The sequence below is a fragment of the Dermacentor andersoni genome, chromosome 8, assembly GCF_023375885.2.
Source record: "Dermacentor andersoni chromosome 8, qqDerAnde1_hic_scaffold, whole genome shotgun sequence".
Classification (NCBI taxonomy): domain Eukaryota; kingdom Metazoa; phylum Arthropoda; class Arachnida; order Ixodida; family Ixodidae; genus Dermacentor; species Dermacentor andersoni.
The window spans coordinates 48,512,046-48,534,834 of NC_092821.1; the positions used below are offsets into that span (position 1 = coordinate 48,512,046).

Here is a 22,789-nt window from a genome sequence, read left to right on the forward strand (position 1 = left end):
ATAAGAAAGGGGACGCCAAAGACTTGGAAAATTATAGACCGATCAGTTTACTGTCCGTTGCCTACAAAGTATTTACTAAGGTAATTGCAAATAGAATCAGGAACACCTTAGACTTCCGTCCACCAAAGGACCAGGCAGGATTCCGTAAAGGCTACTCAACAATAGACCATATTCACACTATCAATCAGGTGATAGAAAAATGTGCGGTATATAACCAACCCTTATATATAGCTTTCATTTATTACCAGAAAGCGTTTGATTCAGTCGAAACCTCAGCAGTCATGCAGGCCTTACAGAATCAGGGTGTGGACGAGCCGTATGTAAAAATGCTGAAAGATATCTATAGCGGCTCCACAGCCACCGTAGTCCTCCATATAGAAAGCAACAAAATCCAAATTATGAAGACCGTCACGCAGGGAGATACGATGTCTCAAATGTTATTCACAGCGTGTTTGCAAGAGGTATTCAGAGACCTAAATTGGGAAGAATTGAGGGTAAGAGTTAATGGAGAATACATTAGTAACTTGCGATTCGCTGATGATATTGCCTTGCTGAGTACCTCAGGGGACCAATAGCGATGCATTCTCACTGACCTGGACAGGCAAAGCGGAAGGGTGGGTCTAAAAATTATTCTGCAGAAAGCTTAAGGGATGTTTAACAATCTCGGAAGGGAACAGCAGTTTACAATAGGTAGCGAGGCACTGGAAGTGGTAAGGGAATACATCTACTTAGGGCAGGTAGCGACCAAGAATCCGAATCATGAGACTGAAGTAATCAGAAGAACAGGAATGGGCTGGGGTGCGTTTGGCAGGCGTTCTCAGATCATGAACAGCAGGTTGCCGTTATCCCTCAAGAGAAAAGTGTATAACTGCTGTGCCTTACCAGTACTCACCTACGGAACAGAAACCTGGAGGCTTACGAAAAGGGTTCTACTTAAATTGAGGACGACGCAACGAGCTATGGAAAGAAGAATGATTGGTATAATGTTAAGGAATAAGAAGAGAGCAGATTGGGTGAGGCAACAAGCGCGAGGTAATGACATCTTACTTGAAATCAAGAAAAAGAAATGGGCATGGGCAGGACACGTAATGAGGAGGGAAGATAACCGATGGTCATTAAGAGTTACGGAATGGATTCCAAGGGAAGGAAAGCGTAGCAGAGGGCGGCAGAAACTTAGGTGGGCGGATGAAATTAAGAAGTTTGCAGGGGCAACATGGCCACAATTAGTACATGACCGGGGTAGTTGGAGAAGTATGGGAGAGGCCTTTGCCCTGCAGTGGGCATAACCAGGCTGATGATGATGATGATGAATTTGCATATCATTTTTGCGTGTCCCCAAGAAGGTTCTACGAAACCAAAAAGGGCTATGATTTCATGTGGCGTGATGCGTCTTCTCAGGTGCCCAAGGAGCGTGACTGGCAAAGAGTTATGGCGATGAGGTTGACACATACGTATGCTGGGTCTTGCGAGGCTGGTGATGAGAGGAAGGAGCCCATTGCAGAAGACATTTACATTAGTAAGAACTTGATGATGGCTAGTTGGTTCATATTTAGAACTGAGGTGGAAGAGCGTGAATAAAACAAGGACACGAGGAAACAAATACCACAGACGACCGCTGACTGCCAACTGGAATTTATTTGCAATTCTCCAGCCATTCTATACCTTTTTCAGCACAGCCATGAGTACACCAAGTGCGCCACGACAAGAACAGTGGTGAAAAAACATAACCGTTCATCATCAGATGCACACAGAGTGTTGACTTAACTGAAGAAGGGAAGAATGACATTCCTGCACCACATGTGGCTCACAATTGAGTTATTCATAAGGAATGACTGAAAATAATTCATGTACCGTTACCCACTGAGGTTGCTCGTGAACTGTCGTGCCTGCCCAGCAACCGCAGCTCTGCTGCGTGAGAATCATTGAAAACAGTCCTCACGTTCTCCATATGAGTGTCTCTAACACGGGTTCTTATCCCTCACGAATGCGACAATGTTAAAATAGTGAATTTTTTAATCTAACACGAATAAATTATCAAGTTGAAAGGTCATTGAAGAGTTCGTTACCCTATACACATACACTTTGGACACTTTCTGCGGTCCCAAGATATCGTTAAAGGGTCTGGAACAAATGTAGAAGCATGAAAAATAACGATACGGCGAATATGCAAATTGATTATATTTTTGACAGATTTTCATAAAATGTGACTATGGACATGCATGAAAAGGCTACTCGATTCCAATTTAAAATTTTGAATATTTGCAGACAATAAGCAATGCAAGGCAAATTGAGGCAAAATATTTCAGCTACTTTATCCAGAAAAGACAAGAAATCAACACACCCTCAGCTCTACAGACATTTTCTTTGGGTTTTCGCATGCGGTAGTCGAATATACTATTGTGAAAAGCAGCAGAAGCGTTTCGTTCGCGGGGCGGCAGAAGCGGGGGGTTAGGAAGTTGTAGCACGAAGAGTGTGTTCGGTTTATGGCAGGGACATTTACGTCGAACGTTTACAACGGCATGGCGCCATTCTCGGCACTCCTTGATGAACAACCGCTAGAAAGATGATTGTGATATCTATAAAGCTTAGCTTTCCAAATATAGCATCAAAAGCAGCAAAGATAGCTGGAAAATTGCCAAAGTGCCAAAGGAACACTGGAGCCATAACACGCGCCATGTTGGAGGGCTCCGGAAAAATTCCGGGGTCACCTCTGCCACGGCCCGTCGTTCTTCAAATGTGCGCCCAAATGTGATAGCACATTTCGCTGGTCATTTTCTAACGCTTCAGGTCACTGTGGTGGCGCACGTAACAAAATCGACCGGTCGAAAGTGAGCCCGCACGGAACACTTTTCTTGCAATTGTCAACCGTTTTGTGTGAAATAATTGACGGGCAAACTGAAAGTTGTGTTGCTTACACTAGATACATCATAAATATTTATTCTGTATATAACAAGTTTAATAACATTCAGTACAGCGCGCGCAGAGCAGGACAATTTCACAATCTTCATGTATTTTTATGAGTTGTATTTGTTTTCTTGCAACAATACGGGTTCTTAAAAAGGGTTTTGAGTGTTACGGTTGTAGTGCTTTGCAGAAGAGCCATTAAGCAAGGCGGACATACTCTGTTAAAAATAAATAGCTTTCAAAATATTATTACCTAAGAATGTGGCAACTTTCCTTTTTGAATAAAACCTTCAGACAGTCTTATTTGTATGGCAAACTTGCAAGCAGTGGCTGTTTAAGGTAGCTATATTTATTTAAAACCTCACAAAGTCTGTGATAGTACATACTCAATGGCAAATTTCAACGCACGTTTTAGGCCGTGTGTAATGCGAGCGCACAGGGAGCGCCAGAAACGCCACCCGGCTATTAAGTCTAATTTCTTCTACGTCTAAGACAACCATTAATTGAATATATGTCCTCATAAAAACATAGAAAATAATTTATTAGTTGAACCACTGCCAAATATTATTGCATTTCATATTTATTTCTTTTGAAGACTAGGCCAATAGAAAAAAGTCAGTTTCGCCCGAAACGCGAAGCATCGATTGTGACAGTAAACTATAAAACCGCTACGCGAAGTAAGGATAGTATTTTTATCAGCCTTAGAAACTTGGCAACATTCAGTTACTAACTCAATTAAAAAGCTTGGAGTCAGCGCGCACAGGCAAACACGAAACTGCACACTCTATGAACCCGGACAGTCGCCGTCAAAACGTTGGCGAGAGGAAGGGCGCCATCAGCAGTGAGCGAAGTGACCTTCGTGCTGTCTGTCGCTTCAACGCAGTGTGCACGGCGAGAACACAGCAAGCACAAAGGTATGCAGTTCGCTTTCATTATAGGGAGCGCGCGAACGCGCAACATACGCAGTTGGTGCCGGAGTAGAACGCCGCTTCCGCTTCCTCCAGCGCTGCCTCCACGCTTTCCTCCTTTGCCCGCGCGAGATTGAGCCGTGAGGGTCGGTTCCCCTTGCGCGCGGTCGCGAAGTACGCACTTGGTGCCGGAGAACAACGCCGCCCTTCCCCACACAGCCGTTCGCGCGACAGAAGACGGCGCGCTTCCGCTCAGGTTTCACCCTTGCGTGCCCTCGATTGAGCCGCGATCACGAGCTCACGAGCTTTCGCTCGCACATGCACCATGCGGCAACGGTATACCGAACATCTCGGCGATGGCAGCCGCAAAAATATGTCGGGAGTATCCGTTATTTGCTATCGGAATAAAAGTAAAAATTGGCACTCGTTAAGGGCAAACCAACCCTGCCCCACGGTGCCTTAGTGGCTATTTCGTTGCTCTGCTAAGTTTGTGGGTCAGACTCCCCGCCGCGGAGGCCGCGTTTCAAAGGCGCCAACCTGCAAAGGCAGCGGTGCATACCGTGAACTGGGTGCATGTTAAAGAACCCTTGGGGTTCAAAATTATTCAAAATTATGACAGCCTGCCTCAAAATCAGATCTCGGTTTTCGCTCGCAACAGCCAGGAAGAAACATTTTTACCAAAGGGACTGCTCCAAATGCTCATAAGACAGCATGACTACGCTCAAATCTGCGCACCTTCAACCTGTCTGAGGCGACACTTTGTTTTATCTCTGAAGAACGTTATCGCTATCGCGCCACAGAGTATTCGGAGCACCGAGGCAGACGCACAACCAGCAGGGACTTTCTCGATTGACTGCAGCAGGGACTTTCTCCGCTGCTCGGTCGCTGTTGAACAAATGTCCGCAAGCGCGTATCGCGAGCAGATACAGCTGCTGCTTTCCACGGTCGCCGCGTGAAACGGCGGCGCAGAGCGTCGTTGCGCTGCAGTCAACTCAGTGCCGAGCATGTCGACGGAAGAGCGGCTCAAGAAGGACCCCGTGTTCGGAGTGGACTCGCGACGCAGCTGGGTGACGGCCGCCTTCTGCAGTGCCTTGTTCTTCCTCACCCTCTCAACCATAAGCGTGAGCGGCGTGTTCTTCTACGGCATCGTCGAAGCCTTTGGCGTGAGCAGGGAGCAGGCGTCGTGGCCCGTCACTCTTAGCGGGAGCATGCTGCCTTTGGCATGTGAGTCGCCTACATCGCCCATTTTTGTGAGCTGCTTGAGACGTTATTGTCATTCGATCGAGTCCGGGGATAACTTTCGTATGACGTCCCGTTCGGCGTCAATCGTCATTTCACTGACGGTTATCCGGGAATTGAGCTCCGGAAGAGGCGTGTGTGATAGTTCAATCATTACTCTCACTTCAGTTAGGTTGTAGCTCCACCTTCCGACAGCGCTTGGAAATCGATGCCTCCACACTGCCCTAGAGGTGGCCGACCAAGCACAGCTAAATTTCACATGTAATTACTATCACGGATGCCGTACGAAGACCTTCGCTATTGATCTGAAATAGAAAAATCTAGGACAAGCTTTTGTATGAACATCTTGTCCAGACATTTGGTCAGGATTATTGAACGGGCCTATCATCACAAAAATAAAGCGCTTGCGACAGGTCTGTCTGCCAAAGCAAGTGTCACTGCAACTGATGGAGGCTTATCACATAAAAAAGAAAGGTCTAGACTGTGTTAGTGACACCTCTATTAGATTGTTTTAATCGGAAATAGATTTTTTTTATAATTGGTTTCCACGCTAGCCTGATGAGTGTTCTTGTTTGCTGCGATCTGCGCATGTTCTATATGCCTATATATGCCCACGGGCTGCCGTGAATAAAACAGTTGAAAGTTACCGCCCGTGCTGTTTATGTGTTCGCTCCCTCTGTCCCCGTTTTTATTTGCGGTCAATATGGTATGCAGTAAACACTAACTAGGCCAAAGTGAAGTTCTTCTGAAGTGTCAGTGAACCGTGATGACGGATATACGGACATTTAATTAGAGCAAATCTCAGCTTAAAGGGCGGAAACATACAAAAGAAAGCTTTGGAATATCGACCTGAATTTATTTTCACTTTTTTCTGTGATAGAATATGCTTTAGAAGGAAAGGAGGGACGAGTGCCACATCGAGCAGATTATGTTTAAAAGCAATGCTTTAAGAAGCGTCGTGCATGTAAGTGAGCAAGAAAAGCAGAAAACAGTTTGCCCTGCTGCGATTCAATGACTGGGCTAAGCAGTTCATATGACATGCACCGCTTCGAATTTCCTATGAAAGCGTGCGATGTAGCTTGATGGACCCGTCTACAGCAGGTTTCTCAGACCTTCAGATTCGCCTGAGTTTGATTCGAATGTATTGAGTCTATTCCGTCAGGCGTCCGTACCCAAGCTCCACCACAACAGCAGAAAAAGTACGTGAAACGGATTACGCGGGTGCCTCAGCTGAAGCCAAGTCGACATTGCTCCTCTAAATGTCAAAATGTCTATGCTCAGTTCCAGCTACAAAAAACAAATCTACAATGTAACCTACACCTCTTTGCTATTTCCATGGGCTAAGGTGAAGAGCGGGGGTTACTTGTGTTAATGAGAAATGTGCACATTAGTATAAATATTTCTCTGTGTAGAATATATTGGTCGAAAGCTCGGTATCCGCAGTCATAGAAGATTGAGTGAATTAAAAGGCATTTCGTTCTCAGGGCACATCATTTAGAATGAATTTTTACGTAGAGGTGGGAGAATATCAAAGTTTTTTAATGCGAATGCAATATGAATAGCAGCTGATGAATGTACAAATTCAATAGTCAAACGCAGACTCACATATATACAGGAGGACTATTTATTTCGGCATCCGCCTCTTGAAGCTTGCGCATGTTTACACGCAGACGCTACCAACGCACTAATGCTAAAGAGCGAATACTTCAGTTAAAGGGCCCCTGAAACGGTTCGGAAATATTTTGTAGGCGGGTAGTGTACAGTTAAAATTAATCATTCGCACCACAGTTTGTGTGAAGCGTCTCATATTAAGAGAGTCACAGACGATTACAAGTAACCCTCCTCCATAGCCATGCATTTTCTCCTCCTCTACTCGTTCGCCGAGTGATTGGGGCTAAGCTCCACCTTCGCTGGCTCTCTCCCCGTCTTTATTTGCGGTCAATATGATATGCAGTAAACACCAACTAGGCCAAAGTGAAGTTCTTCTGAAGTGTCAGTGAACCGTGTCGTGTCGTCTACTTCCGGTTGTCTAGGAGCGAGCGCACAAGGCCTCTCCAACCTCTCGACCAGCTGCTTAGCAGTCTACCCCAAGCGATAGCTATCGAAGCAGCGTGGGTTGCGAGCATTCTGTCGCAGCGCCGAACGGGTCTGATATTCCGGTAACCACAGGTGAACTCGGCCTTTCGAAGGATGGGTGGATGCATGAACTCAAGCTGATGAAGGAACTTCAGCGTAGACGTACATGAGCGGCCTGATCGGTCGGCATGGTCCCGCCGCAGGTGGCGCAGAGCTTAACCAGCCAAACAAAGAGAAAATATTTCTCTAACCAAGTGCAAAACATTTTAAACATTTACAAAAACAACGTGTTGACAATTACGTTCCAGCGAAAAAATTACGCCAGCAGCAAGGAAGAGTGCACTTCGTTACTGCTAATGTGTTTAGTTGAGCTCTGTCCCACCAGGTGGCTGCACCCTGCAGACCATTCACGTTTGCCCTTCTGCTCATCCCGTAAAACGGCACGGTCAAACGGCCAGGTCCAGTCCCTTTGCGCTTGCATTTACCCGCACACCGGACTCGCGAAACGCTATTGTGTTAGCAATCCTCCGGTGTACTGTGACGGCCGCGAATGCGGAAATCCTGCCGCCGATCGGATAGCGAGAGTTCGATGCGCTGCAGTCACTCCGCACGTCTGCTGCCTTGCAGAGGGACACGATGTCGCAGCTTGACAGTCACTACTTTTGCAGCCCACAACACAACAAAGGCGAATTGTGGTGCTTGCGAAGGGACTGATACCGACATTGACCACGGAGCTATCGTCAACATGGAGCACGTTGTAACACGAGCAGACGACGTTTCCTGTTTGCCGGAAGTGCTTAAGTGTAGTGAGAAATTGTTCTTGTGCATTCTCTTTCGGTCTCTTTCTTTTTTATAGAAGCAAATGACCTAACGTTGCAACTACTGCGAGCAACATTTGATCACCATAATGTTGGAAAAATTAGCGAGGACGCGCCCTGGGCAGCCAATGGGATACCTCACCCTACTCGCGTCATTAGGGCAGTTTACATCAAATGGTTAGGGGCGGCTAAAAATCAGGGACAAGTAGCAGTAAGTCTGGTTCGTCAGAGCTGATGTTGCGTCGATAAAGAATTTCGCCATGGAGCACAAACATTTTGATTGAGCGATCTGATTGGTCATAAGTCAAGCACTCGATTATCGACCTTAGAGAGCCGTTCTCTCGCTGCTCAATAACTATTTCGCGAAAGTCAGAAATGTCCAGAAGGGAATTGTTGTGATCCAGTTTATCGTGGTGAGGAGGTTAGACGGGGTGACAAGACAAGCATGCAGTTAGGGTCCAGATGTAAGCGGCCGGACTTATAGATCACAATTAAAGAATATTCATGAAGTCTGAGTGCCCAGCGACCAAGGCGGTCATTCGAGTCTTTCATTGACGAATGCCAGCACAGAGCATTGTGGTCCGTGATGACAGAAAATGGCCAACCAAACAAGCAGGGCTAAATTTAGCCACGGTCCACATCAGAGCGAGGTACTCGCGCTCGGTGATGAATTGCGCTATGAAGGGGACAAAGACGAGTGGCATAGGCAATGACACGCTCGTCTCCATTTTGCTGTTGGGCGAGGACAGCACCTATGCCATGGCCACTGGCGTCTGTACGAACTTGAGCTTGTGCAGATGGACCGAAATTGTCTCATATGCGAGGCGTTCTCAACAAGCGGATGAGGGTGTTGAAGGCGTCAGCTTGCCCGTGGTCCTAAAAAAACACAATGTCCTTCTTGGGAAATTTCGTCAGTGGTAGTGCGATTTCCGCAAAATATTCAACAAACTGACCAAAATAGGAGTATAAGCCCACGAAGCGGCGCACGTCTTTTGCTGATCAATGTACAGCAAAGTTCTTGACTGCATGAATCTTATCAGGATCAGGATGTATACCGGCAGCACTGACAAGGTGGCCAATAACTTTGACTTCGTGATGTCCAAACTGACACTTAGAACAGTTAAGGGTAAGGCCAGCCTCCCTAAAGACTTCAAGGCCTTGGTCAAGGGGCGGCTAAAAATCAGGGACAAGTTGCAGTAAGTCTGGTTCGTCAGAGCTGATGTTGCGTCGATAAAGAATTTCGCCATGGAGCACAAACATTTTGATTGACTTTTGGCCAAGCGATTGCGGTGGCTGTCAAACGTAGGAGGAAACACGATGACATGATAACATAGGCAGATGGACCACTTATAGTCCCGAAGGAGAGAGTCCATCATCCTTTCGAAAGTTGCTGGGGCATTACAAAGTCCGAAATGAATCATCTTAAAATTTTAACGGCCGTTCGGTGAAACGAAACGGTCTTCTCACGGTCTAGTTAATCAACCGCAATCTGTAAATAACCGGAGTGGAGGTCGATTGAAGACAAGTATTTGAATCCTCGAAGGCAGTCGAGAGCGTCATCAATCCGCGGAAGAGGGTACACATCCTTTTTCGTGATCTTGTTCAGTTGATGATAGTTGACACAAAAATGCCAGCTGCCATCCTTTTTCTTCACCAAGAAAACCGGTGATGCCTAACGGCTCGAAGAGGGCACAATTACACATCTTGACTACTTCAGCTTGGATAACATGGCTGTCTGCGTGAGACACGCGATAGGGACGTCAGCACATAGGAGTAGCATCACCGTTGTTAATCTTATGGGTCTCAACGGCAGTCTGTCCGAGCGGGCGATCCTCAATGTCAGAGACGTCGCGATAAGACACGAGGACGCGACAGAGATCCGCAGCCTCTTCAGGAAGCAGGTCCTGAGCGATCATCTTTGAAAATATGCCGGGATCCGACAGCAGGTGGCGTCAGACGAGGACGGAATATCCGATACAGAGATGGCGGTATCGCCGATCGGAGAAGCGTTGCTGCGCGACATGCCTTCCGGGGATAACTTAAGTACATGAACCAAACTTTAAATTGGGAACGAATACGCGGTTGTCCGCAATAGTCAAAATGGTATGAGGAGCGCTAACTGTGCGTAGCAGGGGAACTTTGATAATAGGAGTCAGCACATAGTCACCGTCAGGAACAGATGGGGAGCATGTCGGAGGTATATACATGGAGACTTGAGGCAGCCACCATATGAAGTCTGCGGAACATGAACGAGGCTCCGCCAATTTTAGAGGACCGCAGTGATTTGCTGGGTCGAATTGGAGGAGGCCAGCACAGCAGTCAATCAATGCTAAATAGTCTGATAAGAAGCCGAGGCCGAAGATCAAGTCATGGGCACACCACTCAAGAACAGCAAATAAAACGGACGCGTTGAAACCACCGACTGTTTTTTGTTTTTTTGGCAGTACATATATACCAAGAATAATGGGCGTTGTCCATCGGCGACCCTGATAACACGGGATGCGGCAAGTTGGAAGACCTTCTTCAGGCAGCAACGAAGATTGTTGCTTATTACCGAGATATGGGCTACAGTCTCAACAGGCGCTGAGACATGTACACCGTCAACTTTTTCGTCGACTATATTGTGTCTGGTCGCTAGGATGAGAGGCTTTGGCGAAGACGTCGACACTGCAGCTCACCTCCGGGAGCTCCATCGGTTAGTTTTCCAGAGGTACGCACCCAGGTTGGAAAAACGGCAATAAGCGACAGGACTGGGGTAACCTGGACGACGGGCGACGACTTTGCGGTGAAGGCGACTGGTGACTGTTCGGCGACGGTGAACGACGGCGCCATGCGGTAGTACCGTCACTGACGTGATGATTCGGCCGGCCTTGCGGTTGGAAATGACGAAAACTACCGTCTGGACGAGGGCTACCCCCGTGGTTGTTCAGTGGCTATGCTGTTGGGCTGCTGAGCATGAGGTCGCGGGATCGAATTTCGGCCACGGCGGCCGCATTTCGATGGGGGCGAAATGCAAAAACACTAGTGTACTTAGATTTAGGTGCACATTAAAGAACACCAGGTGGTCGAAATTTCCGGATTCCTCCACTACGGCGTGCCTCATAATCAAAAAGTGGTTTTAGCACGCAAAACCCCATAATTTAATTTTTTTACACGAGGGCTGTTCGATAACGACATTGTGGACCAGTGGTTGCAACAATATCGGGCGACATGACCAACGCGGTTACAACTGAAGCGAATAGGTCGGTCATCCGGTGGTAGCCACTCTTCCATTTTGCGAGAACCTCGAGGCACCCATGGATTTTGGGTATGCAGGAGCGAAGGAAGTTCGGTCGGCCGGGAACTGGCTATGGTCTAAACTGATTGAAAGTCCACATTGGTGTGTTCTTGGTGCGCGATAGCCTGAACAAGGGGAACCATAGGAGCGCATTCATTGTTGACAGGTGGGTATAGAGCAGCAGGACACATGCCTTCCAGCTCACGGCACACAGCCTTCGTCACCTGCTCTGAAGGCTGCTACTGCTGCCTAGCAGAAGAGTCCTGACGGTCTTCACAAGATGATGTTGCAGTCGTATTGGGAAGCCATGAAAATTACTGATAAATACGACGCCTTTTCACCTACTCGAAACGCTTGCACTCCGTAATAACGTCATTATTTGCAGCACAGTTCTTACAATCATTAGATAGAAGGCGTAATCGGCGGTTCCTTTTAAGATATGCCCAACATTTTTAGACTCGGGCGTTTGACTGTGGGCCTCGCGGCAGAGTGACAGCACGTCTTGTATATAGGAGACGTAACCCTCGGTGGATGTTCGAACTCATGGTGCCAGCTCCTCCTTGGCGATGACCTTCCGACCCAACGGTTTTCCAAAGAGATCTCGCAGCTTCTGTTTGTAGGTCTTTCACTCACGGAGTTCTGCTTCGTGACTTTATTTATTTATTTATTTTTATTTATTGAGCACCTGCATCGCCTTAGAAGGCATTACAGCAGGGGGGTACATACATATCTACATCAGTTGACACTCATTTCAACACACAAAGAGCGGTAAAACGTTTCATTACATTGTGTGCCAACAATACGAGACGGGAGAGCATTCTACGCCCTCGTGGTCCTGTAAAAACATTCATAACGCAAGGTGTCACCCTTAAAAGGAAATTCATGGAGTTTCAAGGCATGGTCTCTTCTACGGGAATTGTACGATGGTAATTTAATATATTTGTTCCTGTCAATGCCTATTTTTGAATAGTAAACACTGTGAAAAATTTGAGTCTGAGGCACTTTCTTCTATCCTTTAGATCTTGCCAATAAAGTCTGCGCTTGCCTTCGGTAATACTGAGGTTTTTGTCGTAATTACCAAGAACAAATCGAACCACCCTACTCTGCATTTTTTCAAGTAAATCGACTAACTGACACGTATAAGGATCCCAGCAGATACAAGCGTACTCAAGTACCCAACGTACGTGAGTAAAATACAGCTGTTCTTTCAATTTACTAGGTAATTGGCCTACATTTCGACGGAGGAAGCCCAACTTTCGTGCCGCCTTCTTTCTTACCTCCTGTACATGCCTGTTCCACCTTAAATCCGAGGTAAAGCAAACTCCCAAGTATTTACATTCCGTAACCCTGCTTAGAGTAACGCTATTTAATTTGTACTCGTATGTCTTGTATGAATGTTTGCTTGTAAAGGTGATGTTTAAACATTTTGAAACGTTAAGTGACATTTCCCATTTCGCACACCAAGTCGAAAGTTTGTCTAAATCACTCTGAAGTGCATAAAAATCGGAATCACTATCAATAACCCTATATACTACGCAGTCGTCTGCAAACATCCTGAAAGATGACGTAATACCATTAGAGATATCATTTATATATAATAAATATAAGAGGGGCCCCAACACAGAGCCTTGGGGTACTCCAGAGGTCACTGCAGCAAGATCAGAGGAGATGCCATTGAGAACCACAGACTGTTGTATATGTGAAAGATATTCAGATATCCATGCAATTACCTTTTTGTGCAACTTGTAGGCGTGTAATTTGCTAATAAGTAGGTCGTGAGCCACAACGTCAAATGCTTTACGAAAATCTAGAAAGATGCAATCAATTATCTGCCTTTTGTCTATTGCTTGAGCCAAATCGTGAGTGAATTCTACAAGCTGCGTAGTACAAGAAAAACCCTGCCGAAACCCATGTTGGTTTACATTTAATAGACTCTTTTTAACTAGATGTGACCTAATACAACTATATATAACGGGTTCCATTATTTTACATGTAATACTAGTCAAAGACACCGGTCTGTAGTTCTCAATGCAGTTTTTAGGCCCACTTTTGTGTACAGGCACAACATTTGCCAATCTCCATTCGGTAGGTATGGCACCCATGTCTAAACATTTTTGAAAAAGACGGCGTAAATACAGGCATAACGATTCACAACTACAAAGCATTGCTGCTGCTATATCGTCTGGTCCATTCGCCTTTCTGGGAGAAACATTTAGTAATAGCTTGCGTACACCTTCCAAAGCAAACTCAACTTCGGGCATTTCTTCATTGCATAGCGAAAAATCGAGACTTAAAACCAGAAACTGGCAATTACTAAACACAGAAGAAAAATAACTACCAAATGCTTCAACTTTGCGCTTGTCATCATCAAGTACCGTGCCTAAGTATTCAAGAGGAGGGACAGAATTGTCGTTCTGTCCACTATGCCGAATATACTTCCAAAATTCTTTGGGATCTTCTACCAACCGTTCCCCAAGACGAGCAAAATAAGATTCCTTAGCCGATTTGGCTGAATTCTCAAAATCAAACTTTAGCCTCTTTAGTTTGGATAAGTTTTCCAGGGACCTGTGTTTTTTATACTTTAAGTATACCCTCTGCACCCTGCGCAGCAAGATGCGCTAAAGCACGGTTTATCTCTATCGCGTTTAGATGAAAGCATCCGAGTTGGAACGAATTTATCTCGAGGATAGAAGAGCTTTTTCTTAAAGCTTTCCCACAACTGTTCAACGCTCAAGTCATCCGCTAATGTGTCAAACGTTGGGAAGTACGAATCTAACGACTGATTTATAGAACAGTAATCAGCCTTACTATACAAGAACACTTTTCTAGGCAGTTTTTTCTCCATTGGCACATTTGTAACACTAACGTCAGCAATAAAAATATTATGGTCGCTCAATCCAGGTAGTGCATGAACGTCTGATATAATACCAGACCCGTTACACAACAGCAAGTCCAAGACATGGCCAGTACCATCATCACGCGACGCACTGAGGACATATTGTTAAAATGCATGAGTGTCCATTAGATCAAAAAACGAGGAGTACAGACCACCACTAACAGATTTCCTGGGAACTGCACATGACCAGTCAATTTCAGGTAGGTTAAAGTCCCCTCCGATCAAGACACGGTCATTTTTCAAACACTCCAATAAGTCAGAAAGTTTGATGAACTGCTCATACGACGCGCTTGGTGGACGGTAGTAGGAGCCGAACGCCATGCTTTTTCCATTTACCAGCCGAATCTTACAAAAGCTGCCTCGATATCAAGTAGTCGGCTTGCCACATGAACGGAATGTATTCTACTACTTACAAGAATAAAGACACCTCCACCATTATAATTTCTATCACGCCGAAAACACTAGTAGCTTGCCGGAAAACTTTCAGAATCTAAAACCGAAGAATCCAGCCATGACTCAGTGCCCAGCACTACCGTGGGCTGTAGGGTACGTAGCAGACATTGAAATTTGTCAATTTTATTCTTTATGCTCCTGCAATTTATGATTAGAACCCTGAGAGCCCATCCTGTTGCACGCTAATGCGAAGGTCACTGCTGAACCAAATATCCTGTTGCCCGATCGAGCCGAAAGCGCTTTCCCCGCAGGTAAAGCGTATCATGCTTCAAAACAGCCTTGTCCCCTTCCCGCTTGTTCAACTTCGCATAGTCCCATAGCTTCTTTCTTTTGTCCCCGACAGATTGTGAAAAATCTTCAGATATGTTATAACTGGTGCCTTTGAATTTGTAAGCGTTCAACAGCACCGACTGACGGGATTCATAGGAACAAAATTTTGCTATCAATCAATCAAGTTTTATTTTCGCCGCAGACAATACATTGTTACTGCGAAAATAGGGGGCCAGAGAAAAAAGCTGCATATGTGCAGCTTGACCAAGCTCTAGCCACCCCTTACAACAGCAGTGACACGACGATTTGTTATCTTGATTCAGTTATATAAACATATCAGAAAATAAATGATAAGACAGTCCGATCACAAATGACAATTACAAGAACAATTAGAAGCATAAGCAGTTTCGATACAGTCAAACAAACAGGTCAAATAAGGTTTTGTTAGTAAGGGCCAGAACGTCCACACCTTTCCGGTCTAGCTCATTTAGTGCAGTTGCCAGGGCGTAGTCAAGTTTTTCTTTCCCATAATGGGTGCGCGAGGAGGGAACGTAGTGACTGGACGTGGCTTCCCTGTCGTATGCGTCCCTATACGATGCGCACGCTCAATACTCAGGCTTGTGCCGCCAAGCCTGCTTCTGCATAATTCTGCAATAAGTTCTTCAGATTCGGCTGCTGTCTCTTTCGGGGATGAATCATCCAACCCGTGGAAGACCAGATTGTTCCTTCTTTGCCTGTTCACGATATCGTCAATCTTTTGGGTGAGAGCGATCATTGTAGCACGATCACCCTGTTGTTGGTCTGCCATTGTTGCGACAGCATTGCGTACGTCATCGACTTTGCCAATCTTAACATCTAGCGAAAAAATACGAGCCTTCAAGTCTGTGACATCTAGGGTCAATTGGTTTTGTTTTTCTTCGATAGAATTTAACTTCGACATTATTTTACTTTGACCGTCTAGGATCTTTTAAAATTGCGCATCAGTTGGCCCTGGGTTAACGGCAATATCACCGCCACACAGCAATAAAAGCAGCAAATAAAGTGCTGAACTACGAAAAACAACGAACTGCCGTGTCGGCTGCCTTCTCTTCGAATGCGACCATGATGCAAACATAGAAAACAGCACTTGGGGTGGAACCGGCATGACAGAACATGGTGTCTTACAAAAAGTTTCGAGAGCACCAACCTGCGTAAGCAGTAGGAAACTGGTAAGCGCTTCCGCCATGCTACCGGTTCCACGCCCCATCGCCGAAATGCCGTTGCAGACTATTTGTAGGAAAAGGTGACAGTCAGTGTCACGGGGTGCACATTGTTGCATACTTGAGTAACAGAAAACGTCGAATTCGGTGGGGGGTTGCGCATTTGAAGTGTTTCCGAACAGAAGTCAAGCAGTGATCTGCTCGAGGGGCGCACCAGGTACACATCGTCGTGAATGGATGCTAGAGAGACTACTGAAGGAATATCCGCCGGGGTTCTTGGTTGCGAACCGTCACCGTGAAGGGTTGCTGCAAGAATCGCTGCCGAGAAACCGCGCACCCAGACAACCTGCGTAAGCAGTAGGAAACTGGTAAGCGCTTCCACCATGCTGCCGGTTCCACGCATTTGCCCTGTTGCCGCAATGTAAAAAATTATCTTCGCCAGAATCATTGTGGGATCCCATTTGTTGTGGCTGCTCACCTGATCATACATCTCCAGCCAGCCGGCGACGTCGGCGCCATCGGTGCTACAGACCGTTCCCTGATCACGCGGATGCGTGAGTGCGAAAGTCGATGCAAGCGTTGCCGACCCAGGCACCAACGGAGGAAGATTGGTAGAGGAAGGATTGGTTGAGATTTGGAATGATTGGCTGCTTTTAGATGTCCTTTGCTTTGCCTGAAAAGGAAGAAACAGAAGTCAATTAGGGCGCTTGAATTATTGCCACCATCAGCACCATTGTTACTCAGTTAAACGGCGGCCACTGTTAAAGCGGCGGCCACTGCGAAGCCCCGTTATGAGTCGTTATTCCGCGATTCCCCCAAATGTTACGAAGAGGAAGCCTGACGCACAAACGTATGTATCACTATTTACATAGGAAACATTTAGTGCTAAACTCGGAGACTGGTACAAAGGTAACAGCTACTGTTCCTATTCACCACTTCCTGTTCGTCTCCCTCTTGCGTGCGTGGTCATGTGCAAATGCACTGTAACAATATTTTCTATTGTTAGTGCCGTTGATGAGGTGACTGTTGCCTGGGTGATGTGAGCGCTTTTCGCCACGGTTTCCAACGCGCACTGGACAGCGTCATTCCGTGATCGACGTCTTCGACTCAGCGTTTAGCGACGCAGCCGCGGGATTACGAGTGTTGATGAGATGGCACATAGACCGTAGGAGACATCGAAATGACCCCACCCCATACGCCTGTGCTACAGTGGCACATGTCGCCTCAACCTTTGCCGCGCGCGTCTACTTGTGGCCACTGTGCTGCGGCCAGTTCTGGGCAGTATCGAAGGCACACGCATTAGATACTGTATTCGATGCTCTTTGGTTATCCTGAATCTGTGTCATGATGCACCTTGAAAGACGTGTATCAGTAACTGTATTTCCGATACATAAAAGAAAGTATCGTGTATCGTAAGGTACACGATACTGGCTATCGCAACATCACCGTGGGAAGCTATAAACTTTGTCTGAACTCTGCTTCTCAAGCTTATACTGCTGCCACTAAGCCGCCTTAACGAAGCTAAAGAAAGCGACACCCCTTTATTTTACTTCCAGAACCCTCCAGCGAGGGAAGGCGATGTGGTCTGCGCGTCTCTATCGGAGGTGCAAATTCACGTGCTGGTGGTCGCGTAGTCTCGACAAAAACAGGCTCGTGAACGTCTGTAAGCAGCCGGGCTTCTGTTTTCTTCATTTCTTGTATTCAGTTGCGTCGTTGCCATGACACTTTCGCGTATCCACTATAATGTGCTGCTTGCGCCAATGCGTGCGGCATCGTGCGAGCAAATTCTAATACCGCTGTTGTGTCGTTATCAAAGTCTCTCTTGCATGGCGCTTTGTTACGAAGTGTGAAGAATGCAAAAATGGAGTTCCCTTGCGTTTGGTGGCTTTCACATATTGTTTTTAAATGAATATATTTTACCCTGAGCAAGAAAGACAACAATGTCGAGATACCAACAGATATTTAATTTCAAGCTCCGACCAAATAAAGTCGGTCGGAGTTAAGAAATTTCCAAGGAAACATTCTTTTGCATACGCTTGCTGCTATATTATATAGATCTATAACAAGAAACTTGCGAATGTATCGAGGTATCTAAAGATACAAATGGAAAGTATCGTATCGGATACAATAGCTGCTGTAGTATCTTGTATCTGTATCACAAATACTTGTTGCAAGAGTATCGTGTATCGTGGGATGATGCAATTGCCACATAACTTTGCCCAGCCCTGGCTGCGGCAACTGTCACGTTGCTGTTGTTTCGAAGACTTTAGGCGAAGTGTGCGCTGCATATGTGTGTCCTGCCTCGCACAGGTTACCACGACTCTCTCTCGGGCATAAAAAAAAGCAAGGCATGCGATCATGTCGCGTAATCCATCAGGAGAAACAAAAGAAGGAAGCTATTTGTAGCGATGCCTTCCGCTAGGTTCGTATTCGCCTCACGACCAGCTGATCCAGTTATATTTATCGTGGTCACAGCGTAGCCCTGACCACTGACGTAGCGTGAAATATCATTCGCATTGCAAAACACATCGCTACAAAACAGCTCCTTAGGGCTCACGAATAAGGAGTACTGTTGTTTACCTTGTACGTAGTACAGCCCGAACGCAATGTTCCCTCCCGTCGCTTTCGTACCATCTTCACGGAAATTTCGCGACATAATCTCGTGCCTTTCCGGACACGCATATGCAGCGCGCACTTTGTCTAACGTCTTCGAAACAGCAGTAACATCACACTTGCAGCAACACAGTGGCCACATGTTGACAAGCGCGCCGAAGGTTGAGGTGACATGTTTATTTGTAGCACAGCCGTATGGACCGGGATATTTCCGTGTCTCCCATGGTGTGCTGCAATCTCCTCAACTAACATAATCCAGCTGCTGCATCGCCAGAAGTTCAGTCGAAGACATCCATCACGGAGCGCCGCTGTCCGGTGCGAGGCCATCCTGTCTTCCCTTCATTTCACGCGCATTGAGAGTCGCGGCGGTAAAGCCCTCACACCACCAGGCAACTTACCTTGTCAAGGGCACCAACATGAGGAAATATTAACGAATGTAAGAGTAATTGTCCTACATGCGCTGGGCGTGTAAGCACAAAGTAATCGCCAGAACTTCCGAGCCTCCGAGGTAATCAAACGAAGCCACGCACGGCGAGACCGACTGCCGCATGTTGTGCCGTTAATCCCCGCGGTAGCCGAAGAAAATCCAAAAGCGTAGCGAGACAAAGTCTAAGAAGGCAACCAGTTCGTCAAAAGCGTTGCGGGAGAGGGGAGTTGTGATGGCGCATAGTTGAAGGATGACGCTGGTTGTTTTCTTTGCCGCGGAAGCGCCAGAGTTAATTGAAATGCTCTGTCTCGTGTTAGCGCCGTCGGCACACTGTGAAAAAAAAATTATTCAGTTTACAGTGAAAGTAGAACGTAAAAAGTTGACGCACACTTTTCTGTAGATGAAAAATGAGGCTTCCGTGGAACGCAGTCTGCAAAAATAATTTCCGTCAAATGCAAAGCGCTGAGCCCCATAGTTGAGATCGCGGAATTGCCCATATTTTGCAAATAAAACTAAACGGTGAGCTCTGTAGAACGGAAATTCTGTAAACTGAGCCCCGTGCTTGTGATTACGCTACGTGCCCATACTTTAGTAATGAAAAAACGGGGACTTGAAAATCGGACAGAACGTGGTAAGGAAAGGTATGAGCATAAAAGACACAAAAACGAAAAGGAAAACGGAAAGACTATTGTTTTCATTCTTATCGTGTCCAAGTTTTCTATGCTTGAAATTCCATGCCATGAATCCATACGAACTTGCTCACCTTTATATTGCTTCGTATCAACAGGTGCAAAGGCGGTTTGCAAAATTTAAGTATTTAAGTGATAATGCTTGCATAAATGTCCTGCCAAATCGTTTGGTTCACTGAAATGTGTTATTTTGTGCAATTAACGAACCAAGTTGTGCATTACAGAATGGATAACTAACAAATTTCAGATTTACCTGGAAACGGGGCAGCAATAAAACCACATAGGACATACACCCCACCGAATGTGCTGTCTGCGCATTTTTTTCCTTTTGTTATTTTATTCTACACCAGTTTTTCTTCGTGTAAGTGTTGTCATGTTCCACTTGGTTTCTGTAAGCGCTATGTACAAAGCATACATATATATTTGTGTCCATGAAACAACAAGCCACTTGAATCTCAACAAAATGGTTCTTGTTGTGCTTTACTAATAAGAACTATTTGCATGCCTAGACACCGGAAATGGACTGACTAGAGGAAGAATTGGTTGAGATTTGGAATGATTGGCTGCTTTCAGATGTCCTCTGCTTTGCCTGAAAAGGAAGAAACACAAGTCGATTAAGGCTCTTGAATTATGGCCACCATGAGCACCATTGTTACTCAGTTAAACAATAAATGATTTCTAATTCACAACTGTCATTACTAGTGCTCTTACCAAAACGAATGGTTCAAACTCAGGCATGTTCGTATATGTTCATAGTCTTACAGCATAAAAAAGCTTCAGATGGAAAGGACCCAAGCCAGTTGATGGTTTACTTGGAAAAGTATATATGTAACGCGCATATTATGACACACAGAGATTACATTTTCCGCATTTACGAGAGCTTCCATGGCCACATGCCGTGGACAATAGCTTTCAACTTTCACTGCTCCAATAAACAACGTTGCAGATTTGACTGTTTCCCAAAACAATGAAGCGCTCTTGAAACAAGCTCAAAACAGACATGTTGAATAATTCTGACTCAGAACAAGCAAGCCCAATGTACTGTGAAGATTACAAGCTGGTATAATAGCAACAACACAACAAACCAAACCTTGCGCCACAACGTCTGGCTGTCAGCTCCTCTCAGATATGGTTTCTTGTGTCACGAAAAAGGTATAAATGTGTAGTATTCGTTTTACTCAAGCAGTAAAAATTGAAAATTATGGTTGTCAATGCATCAACATACCTTCCCCATCTTCTTAAAAAGTTATAATATTGCACTGTTTTCACCCAAAAATTTTTCCTTTTGTTCGTCTGTCCTTTTCGAAGCAACCTCTCGCATTTCCGTGACGCAAAAGAACCTGTAAGTATGCTCGGGCCCCATGCGTGGCTGCTACCGGCAGCACTGTTTATTCTGTCTGTTCCTTGACTTTCACTTCCACAACCAAACAAATAATGCAACATGTTTTTTTTTTTCTAAATTGCGTTACTTCGTATGAATGCGCCTAATCGGGCAAATTTTTTAAAATAATCAATCCTCCGCAAAAAAATTTTGAGTAATTTATTAACACGCCCACACATGAGCACTTCCCATGAACTTTGAGAGCAAATAAGCAGAGAGCCATTTTCCCCAAATTTCCACGACTTTCACGCCAAAAGGAAGGCCAAATTTACTGCTGGTAATAAATGCGTAGAAAAAATTTTGACCAATGTGTGCATCGTTGCGTTTTCAAAATTTTTCTTTTTCACAGCATAGAGGGGATACTCTGTGGTAATTACTTGGAACGAATTCTATTGGCCTGCAGTTGGAAAAAAAATATTTTTAGAGCCTCAGCCACAAAACATTTTCTTTCGGATTGAACCAAAATTCTCATTCGGTAAAATCGAGGGAATATGCTTTTAAACGAACCGGTGATTCTATACTTTTTTTTCCAAAGGCACCTTTTTTTTGAGAAACTAAGGTTGATTTTATTGTCGTCAGGCTCAGGCAGGAAAATAAATTTTTTCTCAAAATTTAACACGGTTTCTAGACATGCCCAATTGTATTAATGCGAGCATACTCTACTCTCTGCAGTGCACATGTTGCCACTTCAGAGGCTACAAGAAGCAAAAGTTATGCTTCCAGCACAAGAAAGCAATAGAATATGTCACCTAAGGCAAATAATCACAGGAGTCTCGGATCAGTAGAAAAAAACTTAAAGGCTAAAAATTGGTCAGTACACTTATAGCACGCACTACTGAGTCAGGATCTACAACTTAGCGCTATTCTCGAAGAGTACCATCATTGCATTTGCTAAAGCTAACCTAAGAAAGCATATTTGGCGTGAGCAAACAAGGTTGGAAGGGAGACGACACCACAATGTCTCCCTTCCGTCCTTGTTTGCAGGCGCTAAATGTGCTTTCAGTTTAACAACACGCCCATCAAATGGCAATGCTGAAATTTAACCTATGAAGCTGAAACCTGCCACGCTAAAAATGAAGCTATAGAAGTGAAGGACTGCTCAACAGGCAATAAAACAACAAAAAATGATAGGCATGATAAGTAAAGAAAAATTCTGTTGAGGACGGTAAATAACTAGACACCATGAATAAATTTCTAAATCTGCAGGCACACGATGGGTTAGGTGACTTAGGCCAGACGTGTTTGAAGATTCCTAGCAAAGGCCTTCGTCCTACAGTGGACACAATGCATGGGAAAGGGCACTGCACCTCTTCGATTAGGCATCCCGAAATGTCCGCAAAGCGTTTGGGGCTTCCGGTCGGACTAGCTCTGAAAGGAAAGCGCATAACATCCCCGTGATCGAGCTGTCGAGGACTGTCCGAGATTTCCTTTGAAAGCACCATGACCGGAAGTCTCTCTCCTCGCTGCCTTCGTCTGCTCTTTGCTACTCGTAAATAGCGCCCTACCCTGCGAATTCAGTATCCTGACCTACGAAATGGTGCAGTCTCAGGAGCCACGATACCGACACATCCATAAATCATGCATAATGGTATCGCAGCCTGAGCACATCGAACGTGGTCTCACACAATCCTTCAGAAAG

The 22,789-nt window shown here is 45.5% G+C and overlaps 1 protein-coding gene across 2 annotated transcripts in view; it reads left to right on the top strand.

Moving 5' to 3' along the window:
- Positions 1–4,654: 4,654 nt before the first annotated feature.
- LOC126526163 (monocarboxylate transporter 12-like) overlaps positions 4,655–22,789 on the top strand; it is a 39,723-nt gene continuing 21,588 nt past the window's right edge. For both annotated transcript variants that reach the window (XM_072283999.1, XM_055068009.2), the window contains exon 1: positions 4,655–5,036. In XM_072283999.1, the coding sequence (XP_072140100.1) occupies positions 4,817–5,036 (220 nt within the window). In that variant the 5' untranslated portion in view covers positions 4,655–4,816. The remainder of the gene's footprint in view (positions 5,037–22,789) is intronic.